The sequence below is a fragment of the Chlorocebus sabaeus genome, chromosome 25 (assembly GCF_047675955.1).
Source record: "Chlorocebus sabaeus isolate Y175 chromosome 25, mChlSab1.0.hap1, whole genome shotgun sequence".
Classification (NCBI taxonomy): domain Eukaryota; kingdom Metazoa; phylum Chordata; class Mammalia; order Primates; family Cercopithecidae; genus Chlorocebus; species Chlorocebus sabaeus.
The window spans coordinates 5,697,040-5,709,324 of NC_132928.1; the positions used below are offsets into that span (position 1 = coordinate 5,697,040).

The window sequence follows — 12,285 nt, forward strand, 5'->3', positions numbered from 1 at the left end:
GTGGCACTGTGTAAGCGCTCATGTTTCTCCGGGGAGAAACTGTAGAATAGCACGTCTGGCAGAACATAGTCTTCCTGATCCAGCTTTGGTATGATACATGAAGTCTTTTTGCTGTTTTCTTTTTCTGCAATAAAATGGAGATACCACAATATAAAATATAAAAGGTCATCTGGGATGTTGTGGTCCAATGGATGGTGCTCAACAGTGTCTGTGTATGTGTAAGCTTTACTTAATTAGAAATTTGAGTCATCATGATTGGTTTGCCCTCCCTCAATTACTGTAAGTTTTTAGAGGAAGCTACTCAGTGTTGAGGAACTGTAGTGGCAGACAGCAATGGTGAACTCATGAGCATTATTGTAAGCCATGAAATCAATCCCTCTGTATGGTTCTTTGGAGCTCTAAAATGGGATAACCTGGTTTCTTTTTGGCTCCATACGAGTTGGTAGATGTGGGAGTAATTTTTCATCATTTCTGCCTTGTTCCTACACAGGCTGAGTGAACTCCTGCTGGTTTCCTTTTTCACCTCTGGGGATGCCAGATGTCCCCAGAGCAAGTTACACACTGTGTTAATTGAGTTCATGCCATTCATGATGGCTAACTTCAGCTGAGCTCCCCCTTCTTTTCAGGCAAGTCCTTTTATTCATCTTTGGTTGACTTTTCTACAATTGGATGTTCTTGAAGGTCTTCTGCAGTCTCTCCGAATTACTTTCTTTTCTCTTTATGTAGGAACCAGATTAGAACAATCACATGAAGAAATCCAAGGGATCTTTTGAAAATGAAAATCAGATAATTTCACTTTCCTGCTTAAAACTAGCGACTTCTCCTCCACTTACAATAAAATCCAAACTTTTAATATGAGGTTGTGAAGTTCTGTAGATTCTTAGTCTTTGCTCTTATCTGGTACCATTTTCTTCTCTGCTTCTTCCTGCAGCTTTAAAAATATTTCTTGAATGTGCTAAGCTCATTCCCACCTTAGAGTCATTGGTGATAGCCATTCCCACTGTTTGTATTGCTCTGTCTCCAGATACTGTCATTGCTGGTTCCTTCTGGATTGTAGCTAAAATGTTAACCTCCTCGGAGAGGCTTTTCCTGAGCACCCTGCCAAAAGTAGCCATGAAGTTAGTTCTCAGTTATATCATCCTGATGTCATCCTCTGCAGAAGGTGCATCACTCTGACTTTGTGTGTGTTATCCTGATAGCCCCAAACATACACACTAGAATGTAAACTATTTAAGGATATAGACCTTGTTTATCTTGTTCATTGCTATATCCCCAGCTCCAGGGGAGTGCCTTGTACCTAGTAGGTGCTGTAGAAATATTTTTGGAATGAGTAAATGAACTTCTAGCTGCTCCTGGTAACCTCCTTGCATTCAGCAAATTACCTTGTTTTATTCTTTACTGAGATAATTGAAACCATCCATTGTGTGCTTCCTCAGTTTTCTAACTCTGTACCTTAGATTCCCTCTATGTGTCTCCCTTTTTTTCTCATTTTCATAGAGGAAGAAGCATTCTTTCTTTGCTAGGGCTAAACTCTGTTCCTTGACACTTTTGATCCCACTTACTCCTCTTGCTCACTTGAATTTAATAACCTTTACTATGTGATGATGACATGTAAAGGATTTTCTTTCTTACAACTTTTTTTTTTTTTTAAGACGGAGTTTCACTCTTGTTGCCCAGGCTGGAGTGCAATGGCGCGATCTCGGCTCACTGCAACCTCCGCCTCCCGGGTTCAAGCGATCCTCCTGCCTCAGCCTCCCGAGTAGCTGGGATTACAGGCATGTGCCACCATGCCCAGCTAATTTTGTATTTTTAGTAGAGACGGGCTTTCTCCGTGTTGTTCAGGCAGGTCTCAAACTCCTGATGGTGATCCGCCTGCCTAGGCCTCCCAAAGTGCTGGGATTACAGGAGTGAGCCACCACACCTGGCACAACTTTTTAATTAAAAAAACTTTTGGCTGGACATGATAACTCATGCCTGTAATCCCAGCACTTTGGGAGGCCGAGGAGGGTTGATCACCTGAGGTTAGGAGTTTGAGACCAGCCTGGCCAACATGGTGAAATCCCACCTCTACTAAAATAAAATACAAAAATTAGCCAGGTATGATGGCGGGCACCTGTAATCCCAGCTACTGGGGAGGCTGAGGCAGGAGAATCCCATGAACTCGGGAGGCAGAGGTTGCAGTGAGCCAAGGTCACGCAACTCCACTCCACTCCAGCCTGGGTGACAGAGCAAGATTCTGTCTCAAAAAAGAAAAAAAAATTTTTTTAAATGACAACACCGATACGTGTTCTAGGGTTTTTTGTTTTGTTTTTCTTTTCTTTCTTTTTTTTTTTTTTTTTGAGATGGAGTCTTGCTCTGTCACCAGGCTGGAGTGCAGTGGCATGATCTCGGCCTACTGCAACCTCCGCCTCCTGGATTCAAGTGATTCTCATGCCTCAACCTCCCAAGTAGTTGGGATTACAGGCACACACCACCACACCAGCTAGTTTTTTTGGTATTTTTAGTAGAGATAGGGTTTCATCATGTTGGCCAGGATGGTCTTGAACTCCTGACCTCGTGATCCGCCCGTCTCAGCCTCCCAGAGTGCTGGGATTACAGGCATGAGCCACTGCGCTCAGCCTCTAGTTTAAAAGAGGAGATAATATAAACAGAATGGATATCTCTCTCCTAAGTAATTCCCCTCATCTCTTGATGTAATCGCTTTAGCCAGATAATTTCTCAGACCTTTTCTCTGCATTTGTAAGTAACTGTAGAAATATTTTTGTGGTGTTTCTATATATTTTCTTTATGTAAACAGTAGCATACATATCAGTGTTCTCCAATTTACTATTTTACCTTACAACATAGCTTGTAGATGTTTTCTTTTCAGATTAGTATGTGTAAATCTGTATCTTTTTTTTTTTTTTTGAGACGGAGTCTCACTCTGTTGCCCAGGCTGGGGTGCAGTGGCACCGTCTCGGCTCACTGCCACCTCTGCCTCCCAGGTTCAAGCGATTCTACTGCCTCAGTCCCCTGAGTAGCTGTAACTACAGGTGCCCACCACCACACCCAGCTAATTTTTACGTTTTTATTAGAGATGGAGTTTCACCATGTTGGCCAGGCTGGTCTTGAACTCCTGACCTCAAGTGATACACCAGCCTCAGCCTCCCAAAGTGCTGGGATTATAGACATGAGCCACCGTGTTATTTTTAAATTATCACATAATTTCCCCCAGTATGCATAAACTACAGTTGAGCTAACAATTGCTTTATTTACAAACATTTAAATTAATTATCTTGTTTTAATAAGTGCTGAGTAAAAATCCTTTTAGGAACCTCTTCTGATCCTATGCAAGCATTTCTCTAAAGGGTGGATGCCAAAAATGGAATTCTTTGGTTAAAAGTTCATAACATTTTTTTAATTTTCAAAAAAAATTTTTTCTTATTCTTTATTCCCCTCCCCCTCCTCCTCCCCATCCTCCTCTCCCTCTCCCTCCTCCTCATGCAGTAACCGATGTGAAATATTTTATTTTTTTATTGAGATAAGGTCTTGCTGTGTTGCCCAGGCTGGAGTATGGTGCAGTCTTGGCTTGCTGCAGCCTTGACCTCCTAGGCTTAAGTGATCCTCTCACCCAGCCTCCTCAGTAGTTGGTACTACAGGAATGTGCCACCACACCCAGCTAATTTTTCTGTTTTTTGTAAAGATGGAGTTTTGCTATGTTGCCTAGGCTGGTCTGAAACTCCTGGGTTTAAGTGATCCTCCAGCCTCAGCCTTCTAAAGTGTTGGGATTACAGGCGTGAGCCACTGTGCCTGGCCAGGCCACACATTTTTTTTTCTTTTTTAAAAATTTTATTGTGTGTATTTAAGGTATACAACATGATGTTATGGGATACTTATAGGTAGTAAACAGGTTACTGTCATGAACCAAATTAACATAAAGTTTCGCACATTTGAAAATGTAATACATATTGTCAAATTTTCTTCTGCAAAGGTTATATCAGTTCATACCTTTTCCAGTTATTTCTAGATGTATTCCTCATCAAGTTATAATATTTTAACTTTTACTAAACTGATAGCTGAAAACTTAACTTTTGTTTCAATTTGCATATTTCTGATTTCAAATGTGGTTGCCTGTTTTTTCATTTGTTCGTTGGCCATTTGGCTTTTTGGTTTTTGAAATTTGTTTCTTTATATCCTTTACTCATGTTTACTCTGGCTTTTTCCCTTCCCTCTTGATTTGAAGGCATTTAAAAACCAGGATCTCAGGCCTATCTATATGTGTGTTATTAAAAAAAAAATTTCTTATTCCAAAGCTGTAACTTAATTCTCTAAGTGTTAAGCCTTTCTTCTCCTCTCTTGTCTTCCTCTTCTTTCCTTTTTCATTTCCTCACTACCCACTTGTGCATTTGCTTAGTGGATATTTCTCGGATGCCTGTTATGTGCTAGGGACTGCACTTGATGGAGAGGGATAGAGAGATGAAAGTTACCTTTAGGTATCTTCCAGGGCAGAAAGAGAAACAAGTATCGACAGACATTTATAATACAATGTGATAGTTGCAGTAATAGATGTGTTTCATCTGCAGGAAAAAAGGGTGCTGGGGGGCAGATGATGCATGATAGGAATGGCTCGTTCAGAGTCATATAGGCAGGAATGCCAAGGAGATACAGTCGTGTGTCACTTAATGATGGTGATATGTGCTGAGAAATTTGTCATTAGGTGATTTTGTTGTGGTGTGAATATCATAGAGTGTACTTACGCAAATCTAGATGGTATAGCCTACTACACAACTAGGCTATACGGTATATAGCCTAACACTCCTAGGCTACAAACCTGTACAACATGTTACTGTATTGAATACTGTAGGCAGTTATAACACAGTGGTATTTGTGTATCTAAACATGTTTAAACATAGGGAAAGGTACGGTAAAAATATGGCCTTACGATCTTATGGGACCACTGTCAACATGCAGTGTATGACCGTAGGTGTGGTTGGCACACAGGTGTTAGCAGGGAGCTTTGAGAGCCTTTGAAGTGTCTGTTTCAGTTTATGCAGGCCTATGCCTGATCTTTTGCCATCATAGGCCCATCGGAATATCAGCCTGGAGCTTATAAGAAAGTCCATATGCTTCTGGGGCAGTCCGACGTGGACTGCAAGCTACTATACTTCCTTTGAGTTGTCTCTTTGCTCCTGAAACCTGGAGATTTTACTTGTTTTGAGTACAGCTTGTGTGTGTCTGTTTTGTAGGGGTGGGTGGAAGGGCTACTCAGAATTTCTTTTGGAGGGTTTCTCTCTAACTATGGTGTATCCTTTTTAGGGGGTCTTAGAATATGTGTGGTTTATAAAAGGGGATAATCTGTGTCAACTCTCAGTATGTTATGTGACTGGAAGTAGAACCAGAACCGCACTTTGTTGCAACCAAACAGGTTAAGTTCAGGGTTGGTTCACCAAATTGGCTGCTTGAATTGAATTGAATGCTTGCCTGCTCTGTTCTCTCCCATGTTTATTTAAGGTGTTGATTACTAATAAATGTGTTGAGTTTTCTTAGGGTATTTCAACATTCTTATATTTAAAAATTATATTGACATTACTGGCGTTTCGTTGATTTTAAGCAGTTGCTGCCTCAAACAGTATGTCTTGTTTTTATATCCAGATCCCTTGAGATTGGAAGATTTTTTTTAGGACAGCTTGAGATATATTGTTTCTCCTGAGGCTTCTATTTTTACTACGTATTTAGGTGTGCCCTTCTTTTTTTTTTTTTTCCAGAAAAATTCTGACACTGGTATTCTCACTGGAAGAAGGGCAAATATAGATACATTTTACAGCAGTAAATAGACTTTTATTTGGAAATGGATAGGTCTGATTTTTTTTTAACATTGTTTGTAAAATTATAATTTAAAAATAGCCTGTATTGAAAACTACAATAAAAAAAAAAAGCCTAGGCTATTTAGAAAGTTGCTTTTTAATTTTTTTGTATATTCAGAGAATTATGAACATTAGTGTTAGAAGGGACTGTCTGATCTAATATAGATTTTACAGAAACTTTTGGAACTACAGAAGTTAAATGGCCAGGCGCGGTGGCTTATGCCTGTAATCCCAGCACTTTGGGAGGCCGAGACGGGTGGATCACGAGGTCAGGAGATCGAGACCATCCTGGCTAACACGGCGAAACCCTGTCTCTACTAAAAATACAAAAAAATTAGCCAGGCGTAGTGACCTGTAGTCCCAGCTGCTCAGGAGGCTGAGGCAGGAGAATGGCGTGAACCCGGGAGGCGGAGCTTGCAGTGAGCCGAGATCACGCCACCGCATTCCAGCCTGGGCCACTGAGCAAGACTCTGTCTCAAAAAAGAATAAAAGGAAAAAAAAAAAAAAAAAAGTTAAATGGCACGCCTGTGGCCAGCATGGAGCCCACTGGATTAGACTACTGAGCTCCCGACAGCTGGCAGAGATGCATTGCCCTTTCTAGTATTCCACCCTGGCTTGACTCTGATCGTGTGTGTGGAAAATCTGTGTTACTTCATTTTCTAAGACGTGTTTTAATGAAAAAAATTTACCTGAGATACTAAGCATTTGCTGTATCCATAATGTATAATTTGCATGAAGGATAGATGGTGAATGATATGTTTATCTTTCTTTTACCTGAAAATAATGTGGTTTCTACTAATTTGCTTTAGAACGTCCAGTTGCGGATAATGAGCGAATGTTTGATATTCTTCAGCGATTTGGAAGTCAGAGGAACGAAGCTCGCTTCTTCCTTCGTCATGAACACCCCCCTGGCAGGGACATTGGTAGGTAGTGCTCTGTGAATTGTGACAGATATTTAAGCTTTTATTTTGTGCTGGTGGCGCATGATGAGAAGCCAGGTAATTTGAGAGGTGAAGGAGAGGTTAGGAAATGTAAACAGTGGAAATAGGATGAAGAGAAGTTTGACTATAGTTTTTTAATGCGCGTGGGAAGGAGTCATGAGAGTAGGGGTTTGAAACTCTAAGAAAGAGAATACTTGTTAGTCAGGGTCCCTGATTAAGTCCTTCTGCAGTCCTGAGGCAGAAAGTCCTCTTAGACAAGAGGAAGGATCCCTCTTCCATAATAACAGGACAGAAATAAAACTGTGGCAGATGTGGCTAAATTTGTGCATTTTGTGGGAGTAAGTTGAGGGATTTCTTATCTAAAAACATTTGTTTTCTCTGAGGTAGGAGTGATGATGGAGGTGGGTGGGAAGTTTGAGCTGTTTTGGAGATTAGGAGAGAAGGCTTACTAGGGAAGCCAGGCTGCTGGGAACCGTTGAGGCCAGTTGAGATTAGAGACCATGAGACCTTACATGATTTTTCTCCAGTGGTTGTCTACAGCCCAGGTGGGTTGTAAGAAGAGAAAAAACCAAAGGTATCTAGACAAATTCATTCTAGGCAATTGTCTAGGAAACCCAAGGTTTCTAGACAGATTCAATGGAAGGTCAGTGGGGATAACTAAGCTGGGCGGGGAAGAAGTGAAGACAGGAGGGACTTTGGGGAAAGAGTAGACAGAGTTAAGAGGCTGCTAGTCTCAGATGAAAGAACAGGTGTCGTGAGAGGAAATGAGTGAGACAGGCAGATTGAAAGGAAATAGTGTTCAAAAAACAGAAGGTTTGAATTGAAAATTTCGGAGGTAGAGGGCTTCTAGTGTTGTGGTCCCAGGTGGGGCCCTGAAATGAACCTGAATTAGAGTGGAGAGGAGAAAACTAGAACTGAGAGGCTAGCATTTGGGCAGTAACGTCATCCAGAATGAAGGCAGGACTTGGAGGTGGAGAGAACAAGGAAGTCAACTGGTCACATTGTTAGTGACCAGGATTGTGACCAGAGTTTATAGATGACTGTAAGGGGAGGGTGGAGGAGAGTGTGGGTGGGAAGCAGCAGTAGACACTGGGGACAGAGCCATCCCTGTGACCCAGCAGTCTTGTAGGATGTGGGAGAACGAGCAGGATTATTGGACATTATAAAAGCTCAGTTTTGGCTGAGCGTGGTGGTTCATGCCTGTAATCCCAGCACTTCGGAAGGCTGAGGCGGGAGAATCACGAGGTCAGGAGATCTAGACAGACCATGCTGGCCAGCATTGTGAAACCTTGTCTCTACTAAAAATAAAAAAACTAGCTGGACGTGGGACCTGTGATCCCAGCTACTCAGGATGCTGAGGCGGGAGAATCTCTTGAATCAGGGAGTTGGAGGTTGCAGTGAGCCAAGATGGCACCACTGTACTCCAGCCTGGCAACAGAGCAAGGCTCGTCTCAAACAACAACAACAACAACAAAACCAAAATTAGCTGGGCACCTGTAATCCCAGCTACTTGGGAGGCTGAAGTAGAAGAATCACTTGAACCTGGGAGGCGGAGGTTGCAGTGAGCCGAGATCACACCATTTGCACTCTAGCCTGGGCAACAAAGCAAGACTCTGTCTCTTAAAAAAAAAAAAAGCTCAGTTTCATTAACTAACTGTTGCATTAACGCATGTGTCTATATGGTACCTGACCATTAGGAATGATTAAATTTAGAGTATGGGTTAGCTGAGGGGCAGAATTGACTTAGTTTGGCCCCTTCTACCCTACAGATGAGAAATGCTGATACTTAGGGGTTAAGTGACTTGTCAGAGGCCACACACCTAGAGGCAGAGCCAGGAGTGGAACCTGAATCACCTCAGCCAAGCTGCCTGGTTGCCTTTTGGTGTCACTGGTGTCTTTAATTTTATTTTAAGTAAACATGTATTTTTTTCCGTAGGCTTTTTTTTTTTTTTTTTTTTTGTAGTTTTATATTGGCATTTGTATCTTATTTTTATTTTGTTCTCTATGTACATCGCATGCACTCTTTTCTAATTAGTTGAATTTTACCCATTCATCTACCTGTTCAAGTATCTTGCTGTCTAGTACTGGATAAATTATTGAATAGTCTCTCAGTAGTGCAATATGCAGTTTCAGTGTCTGTAATGTGAGAATTATAATCTGAAGATAAAGGAGCTGTTTTCACATTGTCACAAAACACCAGTGCCACATAGTGTTGAAATTGGGATAAAACAGGATTGTTTTTCAGTCTCCTTTATTAAGGTGTTAACTTACTCTTTTTGGTCTAGACCTCTCGATTAAGGATTACGAGACTGTCACCATATTCTTTTTCCAATTCAATTAGGACCAGTGACCCAGAATGTATATGAAATTATGTTTAAGGCTCTTGCTTCTTTAATTAGGTAACTGATTATACAAAGGAGGAGCTAGTTAAGTGCTCTTTCTTTAAGACAGCAAAGAAAGCAATTATTCTGAAATTATAGAAGTTTTTTTTTTCTTACAGAAATATTGTGGCAGATTACCTGAGCTATTTTGTCAGATAATTGAGCTGCATTTTAAAAATAAAAGCTGATTGTATTAGAATTAGGTGTAAGTGTGATACTTGGCTCTGAGTAGACATGTTTATTTATTTGTTTATTAGCAATGGGAATTTGTGCTAAGATTCCTGATGGTTATAATAGACATTTTACTTAAGTTTCTTGGGAGGTAATTTGATAATTTTTTTAATTTCTGGGAAGTACAGGTATGAGCTTAATGTATTTTTTAAATTCTCTGTTGATATTTTTGCTTCTTATAATGTATTAGTGGCCGGGCGCGGTGGCTCAAGCCTGTAATCCCAGCACTTTGGGAGGCCGAGACGGGCGGATCACGAGGTCAGGAGATCGAGACCATCCTGGCTAACACGGTGAAACCCCATCTCTACTAAAAGATAAAAAAAACTAGCCGGGTGAGGTGACAGGCGCCTGTAGTCCCAGCTACTTGGGAGGCTGAGGCAGGAGAATGGCGTGAACCTGGGAGGCGGAGCTTACAGTGAGCTGAGATCCGGCCACTGCACTCCAGCCTGGGCGACAGAGCAAGACTCCGTCTCAAAAAAAAAAAAAATAATAATAATAATAATGTATTAGTTTAAATTAAGATGTTTCTTTTTATGATACATTAAGTGGTACTGAAAGACCCATGTATTTTGACTTTAAAAATTCTTTTTAGCCAAAAAAGCAGAATATATAATGTTTCTGGATAGTTCCTTCACAAACTTAAACAAATGTTTTGCTTAAATAAATGTAGAAGTACTTCATAGTACTTACAAATTACCACAAAATGTTTGCAGTAAACCAAATAATTAAGATACTACTTGTTCCATTTTTAAGTGCTTTCTTCTCATAATAATTTAAAAATATTGTTAGTGAGTACAATTGATGTAATTTTCAACTATTTCAGTGAAGCTTTTCTTGATTTAACTACTGAGCAGCTAAATAGATGACTAGGAAGAGTAACTATTAGCAAATGGTATGAATTACTCATAGTCAGAAGTACATTAAGTTTGTTAAGTTTTCCTCCTTTGGTATGTGAATCAGACAGGTTTCCTAATGACTAGGTGGCATGTGATACTTAGTAGTGCTAAGTATTCACTGTTCCATGAAATTAATTTTGCAAAACACACTGAGTTATGAGACCGTAAGTCCATTGCTATTAGAAAGTATTTTGTTTTAAGGATATATTCAACTTAAAATATCAAACAGCAGTAATGACAGAACTTGGAAAGGAACTGGTTCTTAAAATATCTGTCAACTCTAGTGTTAATGCATAATTTTTGGATTTTGTCCTTAGTAAGTGGACCAAGATCTCAGGATCCAAGTTTAAAAAGAAATGGTGTAAAAGTTCCTGGTGAATATCGAAGAAAGGAGAATGGTGTAAGTTGTTTTAATCCATACTATATATACCACAGTCTATGTATTTTTTAACTTCAAATCTTATTCATTATTACTATGTTATTCAGTGGGCTAAGGATGGCCCCTTTTTAAAGGTTATTTTGAATTTGTTTTATAGAAACTTAATTTTAATGATCTCTTTATGGCTGACTATTGGAAGAAATTGTATGTTTAATGTGACACAAATTCAGAACAAAATAAAAGCTGAGCAAGTTTGAGGAAGTATTTCTTATTTGGTGATTTTATTTGTTGCTATCATCGCTTTATTAAAAATGGAAAATCGGCTGGGTGCGGTGGCTCACGCCTGTAATCCCAGCACTTTGGGAGGCTGAGGTGGGTGAATCACCTGAAGTCAGGAGTCCGAGATCAGTCTGACCAACATAGAGAAACCCCATCTCTGCTAAAAATACAAAATTAGCCAGGTGTGGTGGTACATGCCTGTAATCCCAGCTACTCAGGAGGCTGAGGCAGGAGAATCTCTTGAACCCGGGATGCAGAGATTGCGGTGAGCCTAGGTTGCGCCATCGCACTCCGGCCTGGGCAACAAGAGTGAAACTGTCTCAGAAAAAAAAGGAAAATTATATATTTATGCTCTTGCTATTGCATGTGAATTTGAGCATGCATCTTTGGTATATTTGGAAGACATTTCTTTTCAGAGGTCACTATTTTTAGTGCCATTAGGGATTAGCTAAATTATCTTTTTCCAATCATCAGTACATTTATAGTAGAATTCAGATAATCTTAAGTACCATTTGCTCTTACTATGTCTTCATATTCTTCTTCTTCTTTTCTTTGACTTATTTTTATTTTTATTTTATTTTACTGTTTTCTGGGACCAAGTCACATTCTATCGCCCAGGCTGGAGTGCAGTGGCATGGTCTCGGCTTACTGCAAACTCTGACTTCTGGGTTCATGCCATTCTTCTGCCTCAGCCTCCCAAGTAGCTGGGATTACAGGTGTGTGCCACCACACCCAGCTAATTTTTGTATTTTTAATAGAGATGGGGTTTCACCATGTTGGCCAGACTGGTCTTGAACTCCTGACCTCAAGTGATCCACCCACCTCTGCCTCCCAAAGTGCCGGGATTACAGACATGAGCCATGGCACCCAGTCTTTTCTTTGATTTAATAATTATCTTACAATGATGAAAGGATGATATGCAAATGATAAAAATGATCTTAGCCATTGTTTTAGTGCATATGGACACAGTGTATCTCCTCCACCAACTAGAGGCTGAGGCGGGAGGATCACTTGGAGCCAGAAGTTTGAGACTAGCCTGGGCAACAAAGCGAGACTGTGTCTCTATTAAAGAGGCCGAGACGGGCGGATCACGAAGTCAGGAGATCGAGACCATCCTGGTTAACACGGTGAAACCCCGTCTCTACTAAAAAATACAAAAAACTAGCCGGGCGTGGTGGCGGCGCCTGTAGTCCCAGCTACTCGGGAGGCTGAGGCAGGAGAATGGCGTAAACCCGGGAGGCAGAGCTTGCAGTGAGCTGAGATCCGGCCACTGCACTCCAGCCTGGGCGACAGAGCCAGACTCCGTCTCAAAAAAAAAAAAAAAAAAAAGATAAA

General features: G+C 40.6%; 1 protein-coding gene across 2 annotated transcripts in view; it reads left to right on the plus strand.

The window, feature by feature from the left end:
• TP53BP2 (tumor protein p53 binding protein 2) overlaps window positions 1-12,285 on the plus strand; it is a 67,948-nt gene that overhangs the window by 25,298 nt on the left and 30,365 nt on the right. For both annotated transcript variants that reach the window (XM_007988345.3, XM_007988346.3), the window contains 2 exons: window positions 6,653-6,766; window positions 10,610-10,692. In XM_007988345.3, coding sequence (XP_007986536.1) covers window positions 6,653-6,766; window positions 10,610-10,692 — 197 coding nt within the window. The remainder of the gene's footprint in view (window positions 1-6,652; window positions 6,767-10,609; window positions 10,693-12,285) is intronic.